Source organism: Prionailurus viverrinus, chromosome B1, assembly GCF_022837055.1.
Source record: "Prionailurus viverrinus isolate Anna chromosome B1, UM_Priviv_1.0, whole genome shotgun sequence".
Taxonomy (NCBI): domain Eukaryota; kingdom Metazoa; phylum Chordata; class Mammalia; order Carnivora; family Felidae; genus Prionailurus; species Prionailurus viverrinus.
Genome location: NC_062564.1, coordinates 44,544,978 through 44,568,957, shown reverse-complemented (window position 1 = coordinate 44,568,957; position 23,980 = coordinate 44,544,978). Strand labels below are relative to the sequence as shown.

Here is a 23,980-nt window from a genome sequence, read left to right as displayed (position 1 = left end):
CAGTGCCATAAGAACTTTAATTCACATTAATTACTACCTCTTGTGAAAGCCTTTTCTTACCTCTGTCTGATTTATATCACCTTTTAGCACCTTTGTCTAGTTTCAGACAACAAATAAAAAGTTTGGAAAGAGTTAAGCATGTGATAAAATTGGCAACTCAGTTTATAAAACAGAGATCAGCTTCAGCCAGCTTCCTGTGAGACCAAATGCTATTTCATAGAATTAGTGTTGTGTTAGGAGGAACTTGAGCTGCAGACTTTCATCATTACTGGGGATATTTTTAGATTTGTTCCATTTTGTCCAAAAGGGAGGAAAAAAAGAAGTGAAGACAATTTTTTTATTAAGACTTAATAAAATTAATAATAATTCTTACTACTTCATTGAAGACCTTCTCCCATCCAAGTACTAACCAGGCCTGAACTTTCTTAGCTTCCGAGATCAGACAAGATTGGGAGTATTCAGGGTGGTATGACCATAGACAACGTTCTTTTTTTTTTTTTTTTTCCATTTTGAAAATTATGGTATAATTACATTCTGTAAATTGTACTTTTTTACAGATATAGTTCTGTGAGTTTTGACAAACGTATACAGTTATGTAACCACTACCATAATCAAGGTATAGATATTGACTTTTTTTTTTTTAACATTTATTTATTATTGAGAGACAGAGACAGAGCGTGAGCGGGGGAGGGGGCAGAGGGGGGGGAGAAGACACAGAATCCGAAGCAGGCTCCAGGCTCTGAGCTGTCAGCACAAAGCCCAATGTGGGGCTTGAACTCACAAACTGGGAGACCATGACCTGAGCTGAAGTCTGATGCTCAACTGACTGAGCCACCCAGGTGCCTCTCTCTTTTTTTTTTTTTTTTTTTTTTTTAATGTTTGTTTAGTTTTGAGAGAGACAGAATGTGAGCCAGAGAGGGGCAGAGAGAGAGAGGGAGACACAGAATCGGAAGCAGGCTTCAGGCTCTGAGCTGTCAGCACAGACCCCAATGCGGTGCTCCAACTCAGGAACTGTGAGATATGACCTGAGCCAAAGTTGGACACTTAACTGACTGAGCTACCCAGGCGCCCTTGACCCATCTTTTAAAAAAAAGATTCCCAAGAGAAGATGGAAGATTTAAGGGGCACCTGGGTGGCTCAGTCGGTTAAGCGTCCAACCTCGGCTCAGGTCATGACTCATGGTTGGTGGATTTGAGCTCAGAGCCTGGAGCCTACTTCGGAATCTCTCTCTCTCTCTCTCTCTCTCTCTCTCTCTCTCTCTCTCTCCCCACCCCCCACCTTCCCTGCTCGTGTGTGCTCTCTCTCTTTCTCTCAAAAATAAACTTAAAAAAAAAAAGATGTAAGATTTAGTTTTCATTCACTTCTAAACCCTATTAAAATTATAGGAAAGTAACTTTCTTGTTTGTTGTTTGAAGTATCATTATGATCTCATTTGCATAACCTGAATAAATGTATGTATACACATATAAAATATATTCAGTATTTTCAATGCGTTTCAAGCAGTTGCAGTCATTTGATTTCTATTGCTTAAATGATCTCATATCGTGCCAATGGGAGTTCCTTCTTCTTAGCTTCTGAGTCCTTTTGACATGACCCATTGATTTTTGTCACCTTCTGTGATTTCTGGTACAAGATGTGCCAGGCTTATTTTGTATATATTCTGTCCAGACATATAATCAACCATTCCTTTAAGAAGCCTTGATTTTTTTTTTTTTTTAAATGGGGAATTGTTTTCAGAAACATTTATGTCAGGACCTAGGCAGGAAAACAGAACCTACTTTAATTTATTTTTTATTTTTAATGTTTACTTATTTTGAGAGAGAGAGAGCATGGGGGAATGGCAGAGAGAGAGAGAAGTAGAGAGAGAGAATCCCAATCAGGCTCCATCTATACTGTCAGTGCAGAGCCTGTTGTGGGGTTCAAACTCACAAATTGTGAGATCATGACCTGAGCTGAAATCAAGAGTCGGACACTCAACCGACTGAGCTACCCATGCGCCCCACACTAGTTCTTTTATTTTTTTATTTAAAAAAAATTTTTTTTTCAACGTTTATTTATTTTTGGGACAGAGAGAGACAGAGCATGAACGGGGGAGGAGCAGAGAGAGAGGGAGACACAGAATCGGAAACAGGCTCCAGGCTCTGAGACATCAGCCCAGAGCCCGACGCGGGGCTCGAACTCACGGACCATGAGATCGTGACCTGGCTGAAGTCGGACGCTTAACCGACTGCGTCACCCAGGCGCCCCACACGCTAGTTCTTTTAAAAGAAAGAATTTGTTTTAGGAAATTAGTTAAGTGGGTGTTAGAGATCTCAAAAGGCAAAAAGAGAAAAGGGAGGTAACACAGAAGATGGTGACTGCAGGAAACAACTACAGTTCCTAGGGCTGGAAAATAAGAGAAGAGGTAAGGTTATTAGAACCAGCAAACTTGGAAGAATGGCCTGCTGGAGCTGGAATCCAGGAAGAGGCACTGCCTAGCTGCTGCTGGTCTCTCTGAGGGAGTTCTGGAAAACCAGAAGAATCTGGAGATTGCTACTAACTGCTGCCTCCAGGTTGTAGGGCATTGCTGGGCTGACACAGAAACAGCAAACAAGCAAACAGGAAGGAGCAAATCTCTTCTCTCCTCCTCTAACCTGGTGCCTCCTATGGTAGAACTGAATAGTAATAAGCAAGCAGCAGAGGAGAAATGTTCCAAATCCTGCATCACAGAAAAGCACTGCATTTGTGGAGTTGAGGGACAATAGCTTAATAACTGGTACAGAAGTTAAATTTGGGTGCCAGGTATACTGATTGCAATTGTGTTATCACTGCTTCTAGACCCTTTCAATGGACAGAGTTGTGAAATAGGTTTTTTTAATGTTTTTAAATTTTTATTTATTTATTTTTTAATGTTTATTTATTTTTGAGACAGGGAAACAGAGCGCAAGTGGGGGGGGGCAGAGAGAGAGGGAGACAGAATCTGAAACAGGCTCCACCCTCTGAGCTGTCAGCACAGAGCCCGATGCAGGGCTTGAACCCATGAACTGTGAGATCATGACCTGAGCCGAAGTCGGACGCTTAACCAACTGAGCCACCCACGTGCCCCAAGTGTTTTTTAATTTTAAAATTTTTTTTGCAAGATATTATTTTTTTAGGTAATCTCTGCACTCAACACGGGGCTTGAACTGATGGATGGCAAGATCATGACCTGAGCCAAAGTCGGGCACTTAACTGACTGAGCCACCCAGGGGCCCCATCCAAGACCATTTAATAGAGGGAAAGAACAGTCTATGGCACAACATACAATACCATGGCAACTGGATAGCCATATACAATAAAGTTTGGACTCTCATACCATATATAAAAATTAGCTTAAAATGGATCATAGACCTAGATGTAAGAGCTAAAACTATAAAATAAAACTCTTAGAAGAAACAAGGGGTAAATCTTCATTACTTGGGATTTTGGAGTGGTTATGTTACGGAGTGTTAGATGGAAAAGGAAGGAAGCCTGGATTCTTTTCACTGCCATAGTAAAGAGTTACAGGGCAGCAAAAGCAGGGCAGAATTTCGTTAAGTACACTCAAGGGAGGAGCGGACCAGTGAAGACAGACAAGGGCCCTGCAAACTCTGGGGTGTGAACTTGTATCCGTTTTTTCTTTTGGGTGGGTTCTAGGGTCACAACATAGGCCTGGAATACATGATAATTAGTCAACTATGTATTTCCTTTCCAAGAAGTATTGGAAATGCCTGCATGGGATAGGAAACGGCAATATTATTTGTATTCTAGAAACATAGGTCAGATAAGGACAGGCACAACAAACTTAACTCTTTCTCTGCTGTGATAATGTAACCACAAACCGACTGCTAGATGAGTGGAATAAGGTAGTCCCTGGGCGGTCCTCAGTTGGGGCTGTCTGTCAGGACATGTAAGGTCCATTCTCCTGCTGCTCATGCCTAGCTTCCTGCCTAACAGTTTCTTAGATAAGACACCAAAAAGCACAACCAACAAAAGAAAAAAATAGATAAATTGGATTTCATTAAAATGAAGAACTTTTCAAGGGACACTATCAAGAAAGTGAAAAGGAATAAAATGTTTGCAAATCATATATTTGAAAAGGGACTTGTATATAAGATACATAAAGAGCTCTTAAAACTAAACAGTAGGGGGCCTGAGTGGCTCAGTCGGTTAAGGGTCTGACTTCAGCTCCAGTCATGATCTCATGGTTCGTGAGTTCGAGCCCCGCGTCGGGCTCTGGTCTCAAGAGCCTGGAGCCTGCTTCAGATTCTATGTCTCCCTCTCTCTCTGCCCCTCCCCCGCTTGCACTCTGTCTCTTGCTCTGTCTCAAAAATAAATAAACATTAAAGAAAAACTCTAAACAATAAAAATACAAATAACCCAATATAAAAATGGGCAAAACATCTGAACAGATAATTCTCTAATGAAGACAAAAAATGGCCCATGAGCACAAGAAAAAAGTGCTCAACATCATTAGTCATGAGGAACTGTAAATCAAAACCACAATGAGATAACACTTTACACCCTCTAGGATGGCTATAAACACAAAACTACAGACAAACTGTTTCTGAGGATGTGGGGAAATCAGAATTCACACATAGCTAATAGGAATGTAAATTGGTGTAGCTGCTTTGGCAGTTTCTAGTTCCTCAAATTGTTAAACACAGTTATCATATGACCTAACAATTTCACTTTTAGGCATATACCCAGGAGAACTGAAAATGTATGTTCACATAAAAAATTATTCATGAAGGGGCACCTGGATGGCTCAGTCGGTTAAGCATCCAACTCTTGATTTCAGATTAGGTCATGATCTCTCCATTTGTGAGTTCGAGCCCTGCATCAGGCTCTGCGCTGACAGTACAAAGCCTGCTTGGGATTCTCTCTCTCTGCCCATTCCCTGGTTGTGTGCGTGGGTCCTCACACTCTGTCACAAGATAAATAAACTTTTAAAAATCTTTAAAAAATTTCACGAGTGATTATAGCAGCTTTATTATTATATTATATATTAAAATATATATTAAATATTCATATATTTATATATTATGTAAATAAGTATGTAATATACGTTAAATATATATATTAAATATGTTTTATAGTATTATATTAACATTAACATAATGTTATAATAGCCAAAAGATGGCAACAGACAATAAAAATGTCTGTCAACTGATGAATGGATAAACAATGGAATTTATACACAATGGAATTTATACACAATGGAATACTATTTGGCCACACCAAAAAATGAAGTAGTGATACATGGTACAACATAGTTGGACCTCAAAAATGTTATGCTAAGTGAAAGAAGCTGGCCACAAGATATCACATATATGATCCCATTTATATGAAATATCCAGAATAGTCAAGTCCATAGAGATAGAAGTACATTAGTAGTAGCACAGGGCTGGGAGAGTGCAGAGGTAGGAGGGTATAGCTAAAGGGTACAGTGTGTCCTTTGGAGGTTTTGAAAATGTTCTGAAATTGGTTCTAGTGATGATTGCACTTATCTGTGAATCTTAAAACCACTGAATTGTACAACTTAAATGGTTAAATTGTAGTGAATTATATGTCAGTAAAGCTGTTAATAAAAATAATAACAGCAATGTTATGACTAACAGTTAACTAATGAGTGCAATTTTAGGTTTCTTTGCAGTTGAGCTTATCCCTAGAATATATTCCACTGAAGATGTATAGTAAAAATACTGCTATTTAAAAGTCATTTGAAATAATTCTTTCTGTATGGTTTTGTTACCAACTTGGTATTTAGTTATCGTATTCCTGACTTTTCCTATAGTAAAAAAAAAAACACTTCAAGAATTGTGGCTTCCAACAGTAAACATTTATTTCTTGCTCATGTTCTGTGAGTCTGCTGTAGTGACTCTTCTCCAGGCTCCAGGTTGGGTTTGGTTTGCTCTTGTGTCTTTTTGTTCTGGGACTGAAGCTGAAATCACAGCTCCTGTATGGGATATGCTGGTTTCATGGTGGAGGACAGGTATGCAAAAGAGTTGCTAGAGTTTGCATTAATTCCTAAATCCTTTGTTTGGAAGTGGCACACACACACATATTTGTTTCTTTTGCTTAAATGGTGAAATTACATTTTTAGGGGCACCTGGGTGGCTTAGTCAGTTAAGTGTCCGACTCTTGATTTTGGCTCATGTCATGATCCAGAGGTCATGGGATCAAGCCCTGCATAGAGCTTAGCGCTGAGTGTGGAGCCTGCTTGGGATTCTCTCTCTTCTTCCCTCTCTTCTCCACTCCCCTCTCCCCAAAATAAATAAATAAACTTAAAAAAATGTTAAATTACATTTTAGAATATGTTTATACTTGTATGTCTAATTCAAATCCACTCTACACAATACTTCTGATGTTTCTCCATTTAATATGTTATTTTTCTTTTCTAGTGTGAAAATACTGGTTCCCAATACCATTGTTCTATTTATTTCCTCTATTCTGAAATACACACAAATAGTTTAAAAATTAAAATGCTAATATCACTACTGAGAATATTCTACATAAAGTTTAATATTTCTTTGTATTTATTTTGCCTTTAGAATGTATACCACTGAGGCTATCCATTCAGAAACCTGTTCAGGAGTTACTTGAATGAATTATTTTTTGTGTGTGGTTATCCAATTTGTTAGTTTTTTAATTTATTTATTTTTTAATGTTTATTTATTTTAAGAAAGAGAGCACAATAGCATGAGTGGGGCGTGAGCAGAGAGGGTGGGAGAGAATCCCAAGCAGGCTCTGTGTCGTGAGCATGGAGCCTGAGCTTGGCCCCAGTCTCACAAACTGAGATCCTGACCTGAGCTGAAATCAAGAGCTGGATGCTTAATGGACTTAGCCACCCAGAAGCTCCAGGAATCAGCTTTTAATAGGACCAGAGGCACTTCCTTCACGCTTTCTGGGAAGACTATGGCAGATAGGGTGCATTCAATTTAGTTAAGTAGGAAGATGGCACTTCTGATTCCTTTTTCCTATTTTTTTTTTAAGGTGAAATATGAGATAAAGTCAGTTGAAAAATGAGGGATGGGCTAAGAGGATACTGGTAGATTTTTTTTTTTTAATGTTTATTTTTGACAGCAGAGACAGAGCACGAGCGGGGGAGGGGCAGAAAGGAGGGAAGACATAGAATCTGAAGCAGGTGCCAGACTCCAAGCTGTCAGCAGAGAGCTTGATGTGGGGCTCAAACCCACGAACTGTGAGATCATGATCTGAGCTGAAGTCAGGGCTCAACCAACTAAGCCACCCAGGCACCCCAGGCTAAGAGGATATTAGAATTTGAGGGAACAAGAAGAGTGGAACTATTCTGGAGAGTGAGATGAACATTCTAAGGAAGTGTGGTCTCTACTTGAGATTTATGGCCTCTAAATAAGTGAAACTAGAGCTTGTGTTTCTCCACCAGTATTTAGAGGAAGTGCAGATGCGAAGTCAGTGGACAGTTGGGTTTAGACAGGGCTGGGTTTTTGCAGGGTGAGTGTATCTGAGGGAAGCAGTGGCAAAGGATTAGGTGTTGGTAAGCTGAGGAAGGAAGGAAGTGAGGACCTGGGCAGGGTGAGGGATAGGAGTGTGAAGTAGTGAAAATGTGGGTACCTCAGAGAGTCAGTAGGAGAGAACAGGAACCCGGTTCCTGCTAGAGGAACCTAGTTTTGGAGATTTAGGGATTAGTTCAACACTGCCGGGGTGAGTCAGCTTCAACTCTTGTCTTTTCATCTTTACTCACAATTCATGTTCTTGGTAGAGAGAAATCAGTTAGTCAAATGCTTACCCTTTCACCAGGGGAAGGAAGGGAGGGCATTAATTGGGGGCATCTGCCTGATTAAGAAATTTGGTAGTTAGGATCTGAAGTATGCCTGTGATCTTTTTTTTTTAAATCTTCTGTTCTCTAATTTCTGCATTATGTAAAGGAGATGCTACTTGCCCAGCTTGTATAATGTCTTATGGAAGAGTTTCGTGCTTTGAAAACAAAGCATTATGAAACTGATTAGTGCAGTTAAGCTAAGATGGTGACAATTAAACTCAGTGATTACAACTGCCAGTGAATTTCTTTGTGAAACAATTTGAAGATCTTGTTTAAGCTTAAAACTAAAACTATAAAGTTCAAAGGGAAATAACTTCTAGGAACAAGTGTATACATTAAATAGACTCTAAAATTTTTTTGAGTTGATCTAGTCTCTTAGAGTTTATTGGCTTATTGCAAATCATTAACTCTTTGAGTTGTAGTGCACAGCTGTAGAGATTAATGTCATAGCTAGATTTTCTTCTTGGAGTGGTAGTTCTGTATCAATTCCTGATGCTGGAGTTAGTTGTAGACTGCCAGCAGAAGGTGTAGCCATATCAGAAAGCAAAGAAATATGAAAAAACTAGTATGGCAGGCAAACGAGTATTGAAGTTGTCTGTGTTTGAAGTAAAGTTTAGTGGTAATATTTTCAAGCTTCAAAGTTGTTGAGATAGGCAAATATTACTCTTTAAAAACAATTTTTTTATGTTTATTTTTGAATTTTTTTTTTTCAACGTTTATTTATTTTTGGGACAGAGAGAGACAGAGCATGAACGGGGGAGGGGCAGAGAGAGAGGGAGACACAGAATCGGAAACAGGCTCCAGGCTCTGAGCCATCAGCCCAGAGCCCGACGCGGGGCTCGAACTCACGGACGGCGAGATCGTGACCTGGCTGAAGTCGGACGCTTAACCGACTGCGCCACCCAGGCGCCCCTTTATGTTTATTTTTGAAAGTGAGAGAGCATGAATGGGGGAGGGGCAGAGAGCGAGGAAGACACAGAATCTGAAGTGAGCTCCAGGCTCTGAGCTGTCAGCACAGAGCCTGACTGCTGTGCTTGAACTCACAAACTGTGAGATTGTGACCTGAGCTGAAGTCAGATGCTTACTGACTGAGCCATTCAGGTGCCCCTGGGCAAATACTATTCTTAACAGTGGCAAAGAACTATATTCTTGTTGTGCTAATTAAATTGGTAGTGATAGGATTGGTGATTGGAGAGGGACAAAGGAATCTAGGTATCTGGTTTTGATAATCATCTTAAAATAGTAGATTTCCTTTATATGTCATTTGGTATCATAATGCATAAGAATAGACCTAGATAGTCAATAATTGCTTTTTCTAGGGCATGTGACTTACAATATAATATTCAAGCATCAATTTAATAATGAGTGATTTTATAGTAAAGTTCTCTTTTTATTTTTTATTGATTTTTTTATTTTTTAAATATAGTTTATTGTCAAATTGGCTAACATACAGTGTGCTCTTGGTTTTGGGGGTAGATTCCCGTGATTCATCGCTTACATACAATACCCAGTGCTCATCCCAACAAGTGCCCTCCTCAATGCTCATCACCCATTTTCCCCTGTCCCTCACCCCTCCAGCAACCCTCAGTTTGTTCTCTGTATTTAAGAGTCTCTTACGGTTTGCCTCTCTCCCTCTCTGTTTGTAACTAATGGAGTTTTTTTTTTTTTTGATTATTCATTTTGGGAGAGAGAGAGAGTCCATGTGCAACTGGGGAGGAGTAGGGAGAGAGAATCCCAAGCAGATTCTATGCTGTCAGCATGGAGCCCTACACAGCATGGAGTCCCATGCAGGGCTTGAACTCATGAACTGTGAGAACCCTGAGATCATGACCTGAGCTGAAACCAAGAGTCGAATGTTGAACCAACTGAGCCATGCAGGTGCCCCATTTTATAGTAGGGTTCTATTGCCTTTTTTTTTTTTTTTTATAATTATACTTGCCTCTATCAACTTTTCAATATGATGTAAGAATATTATTAAAGGTGACTTTTTTTTCCCTCCTTAGGACCAGCCACCATATCCTAGCTACAATTCTAACTATTGGAATTCTGCACGACCTAGGGCTCCATACCCAAGTACATATCCTGTAAGACCGGAAATGCAAGGCCAGGTATGGTCTAAAATTGCCAGACTTTCTGAATTTTTTCTTAATATACTGATTTTCAAAACATGTGAGATTTCATAATAATGATGTGTGGGTTTTTGTTATTTAATGGACTCTGTCTTCATGTTTTTGTCTCAGAGATAAAGAAATATCTAGGCAACTATTACCCTTAGCAAAAGTAGTTTGAAGCGTAATAGATTATTTCTTAGGACCTGGAAACAATAAACATAAAATGTACTTATTTTTCTAAGTTTGACTTTTTTTTTGAAATATAATTGACATGTAATACCATATTAGTTTCAGGTATATAATGTAATGATTTGATATTTGTGTCTATTGTGAAATGATCACTACAATTAAATCTAGTTAACATCTATCACCACATATAGTTACAAATTTTTTCTTCTGATGAGAACTTTAAAAAAATTTTTTTTTTTTTAATTTTTTTTTTTCAACGTTTTATTTATTTTTGGGACAGAGAGAGACAGAGCATGAACGGGGGAGGGGCAGAGAGAGAGGGAGACACAGAATCGGAAACAGGCTCCAGGCTCTGAGCCATCAGCCCAGAGCCTGATGCGGGGCTCGAACTCACGGACCGCGAGATCGTGACCTGGCTGAAGTCGGACGCTTAACCGACTGCGCCACCCAGGCGCCCCTAAAAATATTTTTTAATGTTTATTTATTTTTGAGACAGAGACAGAGTGCAAGCAGGGGAGGGGCAGAGAGAGAGGGAGGCACAGGATCTGAAGCAGGCTCCAGGCTCCGAGCTGTCAGCCCAGAGCTGCATGTGGAGCTTGAACTCATGAACTGCGGGAGATCATGACCTGAGATGAAATCAAGTCACATGCTTAACTGACTGAGCCCCCCACACCCCCCAAGAACTTTTTTTTTAATGGTTTTTTTTTTTTGTTTTTTTTTTTTTGAGACAGAGAAAAACAGAATGTAAGCAGGGGAGAGGCAGAGACAGAGGGGGACACAGAATCCCAAAGCAGCTCTAGGCTCTGAGCTGTCAGCACAGAGCCAGACGCAGGGCTCAAATCCACAAACCGTGACCTGAGCGAAGTCAGAAGCTTAACTGACTGAGCCACCCAGGTGCCCCCTGATGAAAACTTTTAAGATTTATTCTGTTGACAGCTTTCAAATATGCAACACAGTATTAACTATAGTCGCCATGCTGTATCTTACTTACTCATGACTTGCTTATTTTATAGCTGGAAGTTGGAAGTTTGTACCTTTTGACGCCCTTCAGTCATTTGCATCCCTGGCCCCACCTCTAGCAACCATGTCTGTTATCTGAATTTAGGAATTTTTATTTTTTATTAAAAATTTTTTTTTTATCTTTATTTGTTCTTGAGAGAGAGACAGGGTGTGAGCAGGGGAGGAGCATAGAGAGAGGGAGACACAGAATCTGAAGCAGGCTCCAGGCTGTGAGCTGTCAGCACAGAGTCCCACGCGGGGCTCGAACTCGTGAACCACAAGATCATGACCTGAGCTGAAGTTGGACACTCAACCAACTGAGCCACCCAGGCGCCCCGAATTTTTTTTTTAAGATTGCATATGTAAATGTGATCATACAGTGTTTGTCTTTCTCTGTCTGACTTATTTCCATCTGTGTTGTCACAGATGGCAACATTTCCTCCTTTTTTATGGCTGGGTAATAGTAAATTGTTTTTGTATACACCACATTTTCTTTATTCATCCATCAGTAGACACTTAGGTTGCTTCCATGTCTTGGCTATTGTAAGTAATACTACAATGAACATGGGGATTCAGATATCTTTTTGAGTTAGTTTTTTTGTTTCCTTTGGATATATTGCAAATAGGGGCATTACTGGGTCACTCTATTTTTAATTTTTCAAGGAATCTCCAAGCTGTTTTCTTTCCATAGTGGCTATACCAATTCACATTCCCAACCAACAGTGCACAAGGGTTCCCTTTTCTCCATATCCTCACCAGCACTTATTATTGTCTTGAGAATAGCCATTTTAACAGGTGTGAGGTCATATCTCATTGTGGTTTTGATTTGTATATCCGTGGTGATTAGTGATGTTGAGCACCTTTCATGTACCTGTATGTCTTCTTTGGGAAAGTATTCAGGTTGTCTGCCTGTATTCTAATTGGATTGTTTGTTTTTTTGCTATTGAGTTTTATGAGTTCTTATATATATATATATTAGTTTTTAACTCCTTATCAAATACATGATTTGAAAATATTTTCTTCCATTTAGTAGGTTGCCTTTTCATTCTGTTGGTGGTTTCCTTTGCCATGGAGAAGCTTTTTAGTTTGATGTAGTCCCACTTGTTTACCTTTATTTTTGTTGCCTTTGCTTTTGATGTCAAAAAAACTGACCTCTTAGGACAAATATTTAATTTTAAATATTTCAAGTAACTGAAAAAGTACAGAAAATATGTACATCTTTTTTTAAGGTTGATTTATTTTTGAGAGCGACAGAGAGAGAGCAAGGGAGGGAAAGAGAGAGAGGGAGACAAAGGATCTGAAGCAAGGTCTGCACCAATGCAGGGCTCAAACTCAGGAACTGTGAGATCATGACCTGAGCCGAAGTTGGATGCTTAGCTGACTGAGCCATCCAGGTGCCCCCGTACATCTTTTTATCCAGCACCTAGCTTTGTCAAATTTTTTTAATTAAAAAATTTTTACTGTTTATTTATTTATTTATTAAATGTTTATTTTTGAGAGAGAGGGAGAGAGTCAGAGTGTGAGCCAGGGAAGGTCAGAGAGAGAGGGAGACACAGAATCTGAAGCAGGCTCCAGGCTCTGAGCTTTCCGCACAGAGCCCATTGCTGGGCTCAAACTCATGAACCGTGAGATAATGACCTGAGTGGAAGTCGGATGTGTAACTGACTGAGCCATCCAGGTGCCCCAAGCTTTGTCAATAATTAAGTTTGCCACATTTGTTTCAGATTTTTTTTTTTTTTAATTTTTTTTCAACGTTTATTTATTTTTGGGACAGAGAGAGACAGAGCATGAATGGGGGAGGGGCAGAGAGAGAGGGAGACACAGAATCGGAAACAGGCTCCAGACTCTGAGCCATCAGCCCAGAGGCCGACGCGGGGCTCGAACTCATGGACCGTGAGATCATGACCTGGCTGAAGTTGGACGCTTAACCGACTGTGCCACCCAGGCGCCCCTGTTTCAGATTTTTAAAGGGGGGTAAAATAAACCCAGTTGAAGTCACATATAACACTTCTTTCTATTTCCTGAAGTTATATTTTGATCTCATATGTGTTTTTGTGCTTGTACTACTTGTATACACATTTATATAATATTATTTAACTTGTTTTTAAACTTGATATCAGTGGTTTCATACTAGCATTCTCCTGCAGCTTGCTTTTTTACTCAACATTGCTTTCCATTTTTCTATTGGATACATTTGAGGAAAGAACTTTCCTGGAGTATGGAATTGTTGGGGTTTGGTATACATGCTAATTAAATGTAGCCAAATTACTTTTCACCATGGTTGTATCATTGTGGAAATGAGGAAATGTTTAAAAAGTTAGTCACCCATAATCTGCCAACCCTAATAAAGCAATAATTGTCACATTTTTTTTTCTATTGAGGTACCATCTTTGCATATGCAAATACTTTTTTAAAAAATAAGACTGTAGTATATACAAATTTAAAGCAGTTGCATTTTAGTAGCTTTCAAAGGATCTGAATTTAGATCCAGGTCAGAATTCTCTGTAAACTGATATTCTCTGCAGAATTAAATTTTCAGATCGCCATAAAACATTAATATAATTCTTCTGATAGATTTCAAATAGTCAAATAATATGTTCAATTCTGTTCTGACTTACTGGTGATATGGAGGCTGAAATAATGAAAAGAAGTTTCTTTATGGGGCTGAATAATTAATTCATTAAAAGAATCATGTTCCTGGGGTAGCTGGGTGGCTCAGTCGGTTAAGCGTCTGACTTCGGCTCGGGTCGTGATCTCGCTGTTTGTGAGTTCCAGCCCCGCATCGGGCTCTGTGCTGACAGCTCAGAGCCTGGAGCCTGCTTTGGATTCTGTGTCTCCCTCTCTCGCTGCTCCTCCCCCACTCATCCTCTGTCTCTCTCTCTCTCTCTCTCCTTCAAAAATAAATAAAAAACATTTAAAATAAAATAAAAAAAAGAATCATGTTCCCTTTTTTTCTCATCAATTTGGTTATATAATCCTTTAAGATTGATTTTGAGCCAGAAGAATTCATTGAAGTTAGAGCAAGATTTGCTTATTTTACTTAAAGAAAATATAAAAGCAATTGATTTTTCATAATGATTATGTGTAAATCAACTTTAGGATAAGGTTGTAGGAGATCATGGAACACAAAGAAAAAACCATGTTACTACTTAATTTTTTTTTTTATGTTTATTCATTTTTGAGAGACAGAGACAGAGCATGAGCAGGGGAAGGGTAGAGAGAGAGGGAGACACAGAATCCAAAGCAGGCTCCAGGCTCTGAGCTGTCGGCACAGAGCCAGATGCAGGGCCTGAACTCACGAACTGCAAGATCATGACCTAAGCTCAAGTCGGACACTCAACCAACGGAGCCACCCAGGCGCCCCAAAACCATGTTACCACTTATCACAGACTTGTATTTTACTTCTGTCATCTGCATTCCTGTGACTGAAATTGAGAGGCACACATTGTTATTGCTTAATGTGATATGCTTATGGTTTGGCCATATATCATAAAATTCACCCTTTAAATGTACAATTCAGTTGTTTTTAGTCTACTCACAAGATTGTGCAACTGTCATCACTATCTATTCTAGAATATTTTTATCAGTCCAGTTAGAAACTGTGTACCTATCACCCCATTCTTCTCTCCCCCTAGCACCTGGCAACTTTTAGTATACTTGTTATCTCTATGGATTTGCCTATTCTGGACATGTCATTAAACTGAATTATATAACATATATTCTTAAATGTTTATTAATTTGAGAGACAGAGGGACCGTAAGTAGGGGAAGGGCAGAGAGAGAGGGAGAGAGAGAATCTCAAGTAGGCTCTGTGCTGTGAGCATGGAGCCCAACATGGGGCTTGATCCCACGAACTGTGAGATCATGACCTGAGCTGAAATCAAGAGTCAGATGCTCAACAGACTGAGCCACCCAGGCACCCCAGGAATGGTATCACATTTGATATCTTGTGACTGGCTTTTTTCTTTTAGCATAATGTTCATCCATGTTGTGACAATGTATTGATACTTTGTTCCTGTCTGTGGCCAAGTACTATCCATTCTATGGATATACCACATTTATTTTATCCATTTATCAGTTGATAGAAATTTGAGTCTTTTTCACTTTTTGGCTGTTATGAATAATGCTGTTATAAACATTGTTTGCTAATTTTTATGTGGACGTATGTCTTTTCTGTTGGTTATATATGTAGGAGTGGAGCTACTGGGTCATGCGGTAGGTAGTTCTGCTGTGTTTAACACTTTGAGGAACTGGCAAAGTTCTAACAAAAAATACTGAAGTCCTTTGATAGGGTTCTGAATTCAGGAATCATGATACAGAAAGACACTGGTCAGAAATTTCATTGAATTTGAAGGATAACTAGGTTGTAAACTACAGCCTATTAAAAACTGGTCAGGAGCTCCTGTGAGACAAAAATTGGAAAAGTTCTATAAATAGAGGAAGCAACCTGTGGATGATCATAGATTTGTTAGTTCCAAAAATGAGTATTAGAGAAATTCAAGTTGATGTCGACTGCTGAAGATTATGACTCTTGGAGCACTTTTGTGGTGAAAGTTTCCATGTTTTTCAAGAGAAGCACAATAGGAGGAACTGTGTTGCTGAAAGGTAATCTGTTTTTGCTTGGATTGGGTCTGTTTGCTGTAGAATGGAAAGGGAATCCGCCGAACAGTGTATCGCTGTCCGTGTGAGAGACTTGACCACTTTTCTCCTCTTTGGATTCTACATCTATACAACAGTCCATCAACTGTGAAATTGACTGTTGGAAGAAGTATTCATATGGGTGATTTTTAGCTTGCAAGGAGACGCCAGATGATGTGATGTTAGTTTGACTTTTGAATGCTAGGTAATATCTGTATTTACATCTAGAACAAGAGTAGCAACTGGGATTTCTGAGTTTCCAGTCTCTTGATTTCTTCTGGAAGCCAGAATGAGACTTTTACAGAAATTTAATAACTGTCAAAGATTTTACTTAATTCTTATAGTTTCTCTTTCAGATTTTATCTGTTGCCGTATCAGCTGACAGTTTTCAAATTGTAACTTCTTTTCCTTAGACACAAGTTTCCCTTCAGTAAAATAGTCTACTTGGACACTGATGAAGTTGCTCTGGTCCTGGCAGCCCGCTGGATTCTAGACACACTTGGGATTTCACGACATTTGTAATAGCATAATTTTTTTTTTTTTTTTGCTACAAAAGTAATACAACTTTATTACTAAATATTTGGGAAATAAAGAAAAGGAGGAAAATACTAATTTTGCCATCCTAAAAGATCTATATTTTGGTAAATTTGTTTTTGCATTTTTCCTATTATGTTTACACAGCTTTAAACTTATGGTATATAAACTTTTTTGTATGGCTTTTCATTTATCATATGTACTCTGCATGTTATAGGGTAAAATAAGAGGTGAAGTTTTTTTTTTAACATTAAGGAAATTTTCAAACATAATCAAAAGCAATGACAGTAGCCCAATAATCTCCTATGTACTCATCTTAGTTTCAGTAAATATCAGTGCACAGACTTCTTGTTTCATCTGTATCCTTGAGTTATTTTGAAGTAAATTCTGGACACCATATTATTTCACTTGTAAATACTTAAGTATATATCTTTAAAATGTAAAGAAGATTTAAAAACATAACAATGTCATTTTTTTTTTAAATTTTTTTTTTTTTTTTAACGTTTATTTATTTTTGGGACAGAGAGAGACAGAGCATGAACGGGGAGGGGCAGAGAGAGAGGGAGACACAGAATCGGAAACAGGCTCCAGGCTCCGAGCCATCAGCCCAGAGCCCGACGCGGGGCTCAAACTCACGGACCGCGAGATCGTGACCTGGCTGAAGTCGGACGCTTAACCGACTGCGCCACCCAGGCGCCCCATAACAATGTCATTTTTAAAACTTAAAAAAACTAAAAATAATTCTTTAATATCATTAAATGTCCGGTCAGTCTAACAGTGAATTTTAAGACAATAAAATTCCCTCCATGAATAGCCTGTAATGTACTTAATCATTCCATTATTACAGGAAATTTAGGTTGTTTACAGTTTTGTGTGATTATAAATAATGCTGTGTTGAACAAATTCATGCCTATAACTTTTTCTGTAGTTGAATCTTCTCCTTAGGAAGAATTTCTAGAAGTTGAATAATAGTACAAAAAGCCACATGATGTTTTATCAAGTTTCTAACAGCATACATTGTATTAAGGATTCTATTTTTAGGCACATCTAGGTGGAAGATCTTAACAGCCCTCCAGTGGCTTTAACAAGGGGTGGTTCAGTCATCCCTCTGGTTAGGGAATGCCTTGCTGGATCTTCCAAGCACCTGTCCTTGCATGGAATTTTTTGACCATGTGGTGATAATACCCTGTCTTTTATCCTCTTGCCATAAAAATATGGCTAAGAGTTTATTTTCTACAGAATTATGATTGTCCTGCCACTTTGATCCATCTCATTTTAAAAAAGAATTATTTTGAGAGACAGAGAGCCGCAAGCACAAGCTGGGGAGGGACAGAGAGAGAGGCAGGGAGAGAGAGAGAATCCCAAGTATGCTATGCACTATCAGCACAGATGTGGGGCTTGAACTCATAAAGTGTGAGATGATGACCTGAGCCAAAATCGAGTTGGGTGCTTAACTCACTGAATGACCCAGATGTCCCGATCCATCTCATTTTTTGATGTGTTAGACTAGAAATCAAATTTGACTATTATTTTTTCGGTTATTAGCAGCTGTCTTTTTAAAAAAATTTTTTTAATGTTTTCCTTATTTTTGAGAGAGAGAGAGAGAGAGCATGAGCAGGGGACGGGCAGAGAGAGAGGGAGACACAGAATCTGAAGCAGGTTCCAGGCTCTGAGCTGTCAGCACAGAGCCCAATGCGGGGCTCAAACTCACAAATGGCGAGATCATGACCTGAGCCAAAGTCAGACGCTTAACCGACAGCCACCCAGGCACCCCAGCTGTCTTTTTTTTTTTTTTTTAACTGAGGTGTAATTAACATGTAACATTGTATTCGTTCTAGATGTACAACATAATGATTCAATATTTGCATACATTGCATAATGATCACCACAGTAAGTCTAGTTAACATCATAGGATTCTTTGCTTGTTTTTCTACCCGAAGTGGAAAAGATTATGTAGTCTTAGACAAGTACTGGAAAACTTGATTCTGTGTTTTTAGCATTTCTAAAAGATGAAGCAGAAGTTAATTGAAACATTAAGATAGTCATTTAAATGTAAAGTTTGGCTGTAATTCATTTGGATATCTAACCTAGGATTCTGGGTGCCAATAGTAGTGTGGATGGGTGATTTAAAACTATAATGGGGGCGCCTGGGTGGCGCAGTCGGTTAAGCGTCCGACTTCAGCCAGGTCACGATCTCGCGGTCCGTGAGTTCGAGCCCCGCGTCAGGCTCTGGGCTGATGGCTCAGAGCCTGGAGCCTGTTTCCGATTCTGTGTCTCCCTCTCTCTCTGCCCCTCCCCCGTTCATGCTCTGTCTCTCTCTGTCCCAAAAATAAATAAACGTTGAAAAAAAAAAACAAAACTATAATGAACAGGGCGCCTGACTGGCTCAGTCAGCAGTGCATGAGACTCTTGATCTTGAGGTTCTGAGTTTGAGCCCCACATTGGGTGTAGAGATTACTTAAAAATAAAATCTTTAAAAAAAATGACAGCAACACATGAGGAATTTGCCTTTGTAGTCTTTTTTTAAAACATTTTATTTTATTTTTTATAATGTATTTATTGTTTAATTTACATCCAAGTTAGTACCATGTGGTGCAACAATGATTTCAGGAGTAGATTCCTTAATGCCCCTTACCCATTTAGACCATCTCCCTCCCCCGCCCCCACAACCCCTCCGGAAGCCATCTGTTTGTTCTCTGTATTTCAGAGTCTTTTATGTTTTGTCTCCCTTCCTGTTTTTATATTATTTTTGCTTCCCTTCCCTTATGTTCATCTGTTTTGTATCTTAAATTCCTCACATGAGTGAAGTCATATACTTGTCTTTCTCTGAGTTATTTCACTTAGCATAATACCCTCCAGTTCCACCCGTGTAGTTGCAAATGGCAAGATTTCATTCTTTTTGATTGCTGAGTATACTCCATTGTGTGTGTGTGTGTGCACGCACATACACACACCCCACATCTTCTTTATCCATTCATCCATCAATGGACATTTGGGCTCTTTTCATACTTTGGCTATTGTTGATAGTGCTGCTATAAACATTGGGGTGCTTGTACCCCTTCAAAACAGCATACCTGTATCCCTTGGATAAATACCTAGTAGTGTAATTGCTGGGTCATAGGGTAGTTCTATTTTTAATATTTTGAGGAACCTCCATACTGTTTTCCAGAGTGGCTGCACCAGCTTGCATTCCCACCATCAGTGCAAAAGAGATCCCCTTTCTCCACATCCTCGCCAACATCTGTTGTTGCCTGAGTTGTTAACGTTAGCCATTCTGACAGGTGTGAGGTGGTATCTCATCATGGCTTTGCTTTGTATCTCTAATGATGAGTGATGTTGAGCATTTTTTCATGTGTCGGTTGGCCATCTGGATGTCTCCTTTGAGAAGTGTCTATTCATGTCTTTTGCTCATTTCTTCACTGGATTATTTTTTGGGTGTTGAGTTTGATAAATTCTTTATAGATTTTGGATACTAACCCTTTATCTGATACGTCATTTGCAAATATCTTCTCCCATTCTGTCGGCTGCCTTTTAGTTTTGCTGATTGTTTCCTTCACTGTGCAGAAGCTTTTCTTTTTTGGTGAGGTCCCAATAGTTCATTGCAGCCTGTTGTTATTTACTTGGGAAGCAGAGTGGGATAGTACAAAGAACGTAGGCTTTTCATGGGCTTTGTACTTTTCAGATCTGGGTTCATTTCTTGGTATTGCCATAATAGTAATAACAACAATGATATTATAAATAATTACTATCTATTGAGCATACCGAGTGCCAGACCCTGTGCTAAGCATTTATATATATCAGCTCATTTAATTTTCACAGTAGTCCTACCAGGTAAGTTTATGATTTCCATTTTTTCTGGTAGAGAAAAGCTCAGAGAGATTAAACACAAAGCCTATGGGAGAGCTTGGTCTCTCTAGTCTTCTCTTCTTTTTTTTAATGTTTATTTTTATTTTTTTTAATGTTTATTTATTTTGGAGACAGCAAGAGAGTGCAAGTGGAGGAGGGGCAGAGAGCAACGGAGACACAGAATCTGAAGCAGGCTCCAGGCTCTGAGCTGTCAGCAGAGAGCCTGATGTGGGGCTTGAACTCATGAACCGTGAGATCATGACCTGAGCCAAAGTTGGACGCTTAACTGACTGAGCCACCCAGGCGCCCTGCTTTAATGTTTATTTTTAAAAGAGAGACAGACACAGACATACAGACATAGCATGAGTGGGGGAGAGTCAGAGAGAGAGGGAGACACAGAATCTGAAGCAGGCTCCAGGCTCCAAGCTGTCAGCAGAAAGCCTGATGTGGGGCTTGAACCCACAAACTGTGAGATCATGACCTGAGCTGAAGTCGGATGCATAGCCGACTAAGCCACCCAGGTGCTCCTCTAGTCTTCTCTTTTAGTTGTACCCTGGTTATTTTTTTCTGTGACTAGCCATTATCTTAGGTCTCCCAGGACCCCTCTCTAGGTGGCAGGCACAGGTTCTCCACTGTCAGTTGTAATTGTTAGGTATACTTATGGAAGTGTTTGGGAAGCACAGCCCTGAGGCCTTCACTTCCTCATTCATCACAATATACCCTGTCATTGCTACAACACAGACTCTACAGTGATAATCTGAGTTTAATATATGGTATATGGCCATAATACATGAGAGAAAGAATGCTTCACAGATTGCTTAGGCAGTTCATATTTTCATTAGTTACTGACCTTTGTCCCTTCCCAAACTTTTCAAAGTTGGGTCAGAGCACTTCAGTTCTTCTACTCAGTCACTTTTTTTACTTTCTTTTTTTTTTTTTTTTTTTTTTTTTTAGCAGAGTTTGAATTCTTATACAAATGGAGCATATGGTCCACCATACCCTCCTGGCCCTGGGGCGAATACTGCATCGTACTCTGGGGCTTATTACACACCTGGATATACTCAGACCAGTTACTCCCCAGAGGTTCCAAGCACTTACCGTTCACCTGGCCACAGCCCAGCCCCAGTCTCTCGTTGGCTGTATCCTCAGCAGGACTGCCAGACTGAAGCACCCTCTCTTCGGGGGCAGGTTCCAGGATATCCTGCTTCACAGGTGAGCAGTTATCTGTTGGGTTTTTATTTGTTTAATATTCTATGAGTGATACCATGTTTGTTTCTCTGTCCCTTCAAGGGGAGTTCTGATACATCTTAATTTGTTATTCCTTATAGCATATGGGTCCACTTATTTCTCGTATCTTGGGACAGATTTATGCTATAATTTAGCCATTGAATTTTAAGCCTTCTTCCTTCTGAGTTTGATTGTCTCTAAATCTGTCCCTGGTATCTTCAGAATGAAGCTTTTTTTGGGCGTGAAGAAATGACTGCAACTGATTAGAGATGCTACCACTTAGCCTGGTAGCAGCCAAAGTACATCTGTTAAGGAGAGAGGAAGCATCTCAATCTGTTGATACTAGAGTTATTTTCATTACTTCGTTCAGGTTTTTTTGTTTTTGTTTTTGTTTTTAGCAGTGACCAGCATATTTCCTTCCTTTCAATCTAGAACCCTGGAATGACCCTGCCCCATTATCCTTATGGGGATGGTAATCGTAGTGTTCCACAACCAGGACCAACTGTACGACAACAGGAGGACTCATGGGCTTCTCCTGGTGCTTATGGAATGGGAACCCGTTACCCCTGGCCTTCAACTGCGCCCTCAGCACCACCTGGGAATCTCTACATGAGTGAGAGTACTTCATCATGGCCCAGCAGCAGCTCTCCTCAGTCCCCTCACTCACCACCACCCCAGCAGCCCAAGGTAGGAGGCCTTCTAAAAATTGTTCTTTTCATGTTTGGGTAATTGAAAAGGCACAACGTGAAACTTTCCTGCGTTGGTGTGTATCAAATGGGGACTAATTGCAAAAAGTTGGTGATTACTACCTATAGCTTTAGCCCAGTTTCTTCCTCTTTTTTTTTAATATACTTTATTTTTTAGAGCAGTTATAGGTTCGCATCTTTTTTGTAAAAGACAGAAAAACGCTCATTTACTGTTTGTTGTAATGCTATCTGAATGTTAAACAAAATCAAAGATTGCATTTTATTACCTCAGTCAGTACACAGAAGACGATATCAATGTGAAATTGTATAAACCACAGACATAAACATCATCTGTCTGTGGCTACATTCCTTTTTAAGGTCTGTCTTAGGTTTTAACTCTTCAGAGGAAGACTATCTAATTCCTATTTATTAAGTCACTGGGTAGATTGTGAGGTGGAAAGGAGTGATTGTGAGGTGTTCATGAGGATGAACACTTCAGGGTAGATTCATTATACTCAGGAATTCTCTGCCTTTTACTTGACAGAGCACTCCTTTTGTCTTTTTAGGGTTGTGTTTTCCTCAAATTGTTAAGTAGGGATGCCTAGTTTTTTTAGTGGGGACTCTTTTCATGTACTTCACAGTCTGGTGAAAGATGTTGGCTAACCACCCTGATGTTGATGGATTGCCATTAAAACAGCTCTTTTCCCCTCTTTGCTCTCCCACTCCAAGGACTCCTCCTACACCTACAGCCAATCAGATCAAGGCATGAACCGGCACAACTTTCCTTGCAATGTCCATCAGTACGAGTCCTCGGGAACAATGAACAATGATAATTCAGATCTTTTGGATTCCCAAGTCCAGTACAGTGCTGAGCCTCAACTTTATGGTAATGCCACCAATGAACACCCCAGCAATCAAGATCAAAGTGATAATCTTCCTGAAGAGTGTCTATCTTCAGATGAAGGTACTCCCCCAAGTATTAAAAAAATCATACATGTGCTGGAGAAGGTCCAATATCTTGAGCAAGAAGTAGAAGAATTCGTAGGAAAAAAGACAGACAAAGCATACTGGCTTCTGGAAGAAATGCTAACTAAGGAACTTTTGGAACTGGATTCAGTTGAGACTGGGGGCCAGGACTCTGTCCGGCAGGCCAGGAAAGAGGCTGTTTGTAAAATCCAGGCCATACTGGAAAAATTGGAAAAAAAAGGATTATGAACGACTTAGAACAAAGGGGAAGCCTGTTACTAACTTGACCAAAGAACTCTTGATTTTGGTTAATTAACCCTCTTTTTGAAATGCTTGTTGGTGACAAGAAGCAATACATTCCAACTTTCCTTTGATTAAAACTTGAAAAACTGGTAAAGGACTTGAAAGAACATTTTAGTTATGAGTTGTTTTCAGTTTTCAGACCAATGAATGTAATAGGAAACTGTGGAGTTACCATTATTGCCAAGTAGACTCACTCCTTAAGAAATTTGTGGATATCTACAAGCTGCTTCTTATCAGCAGGAGGGAAACATGCTTTATGTAACAGGCTTATCAAAAACCTACCAGATGAGACTGGATACAATCTGAGGCAAACAGGCTCTGTTTTTTTAAACATCTGGATTACTTGTCACATTTTTGTACATTGTGACTGCTTTCAGCATACACTTCATGTGTAAATTACAGCTTGGACTTTAGCCTTCTTGGACCTCTGTTTTGTTTTGTTATTTGCAGTTCATAAATATAGTATTATTCTCTACTTCTTGGTACGTTTTGTAGTAATATGTTTAATATAATTATTCAAGAGACTATATTGGTAGCCCGATAGTATGGCAATTCTGAATGAATTTCTATCTTTGCACCACTTGAACATATTGCAATGTGTATTGAGTTCCTGAGGTATCTTGTCTCCTTTTTTGTATAGATCTTTAGGGTAGAGTTTTACCACTCCTACTTTTCATGTTA

At 39.4% G+C, this 23,980-nt stretch overlaps 1 protein-coding gene across 2 annotated transcripts in view; it reads left to right on the top strand.

Moving 5' to 3' along the window:
* BAG4 (BAG cochaperone 4) overlaps nucleotides 1–23,774 on the top strand; it is a 31,450-nt gene extending 7,676 nt beyond the window's left edge. The window contains exons 2-5 of one of the 2 annotated variants that reach the window (XM_047856606.1): nucleotides 9,805–9,909; nucleotides 21,075–21,329; nucleotides 21,777–22,031; nucleotides 22,760–23,774. In XM_047856606.1, coding sequence (XP_047712562.1) covers nucleotides 9,805–9,909; nucleotides 21,075–21,329; nucleotides 21,777–22,031; nucleotides 22,760–23,245 — 1,101 coding nt within the window. In that variant the 3' untranslated portion in view covers nucleotides 23,246–23,774. Of the gene's footprint in view, nucleotides 1–9,804; nucleotides 9,910–21,071; nucleotides 21,330–21,776; nucleotides 22,032–22,759 lie in introns of both variants that reach the window. The other variant, XM_047856605.1, reaches the window with a different exon arrangement.
* The last annotated feature ends 206 nt before the right edge of the window (nucleotides 23,775–23,980 follow it).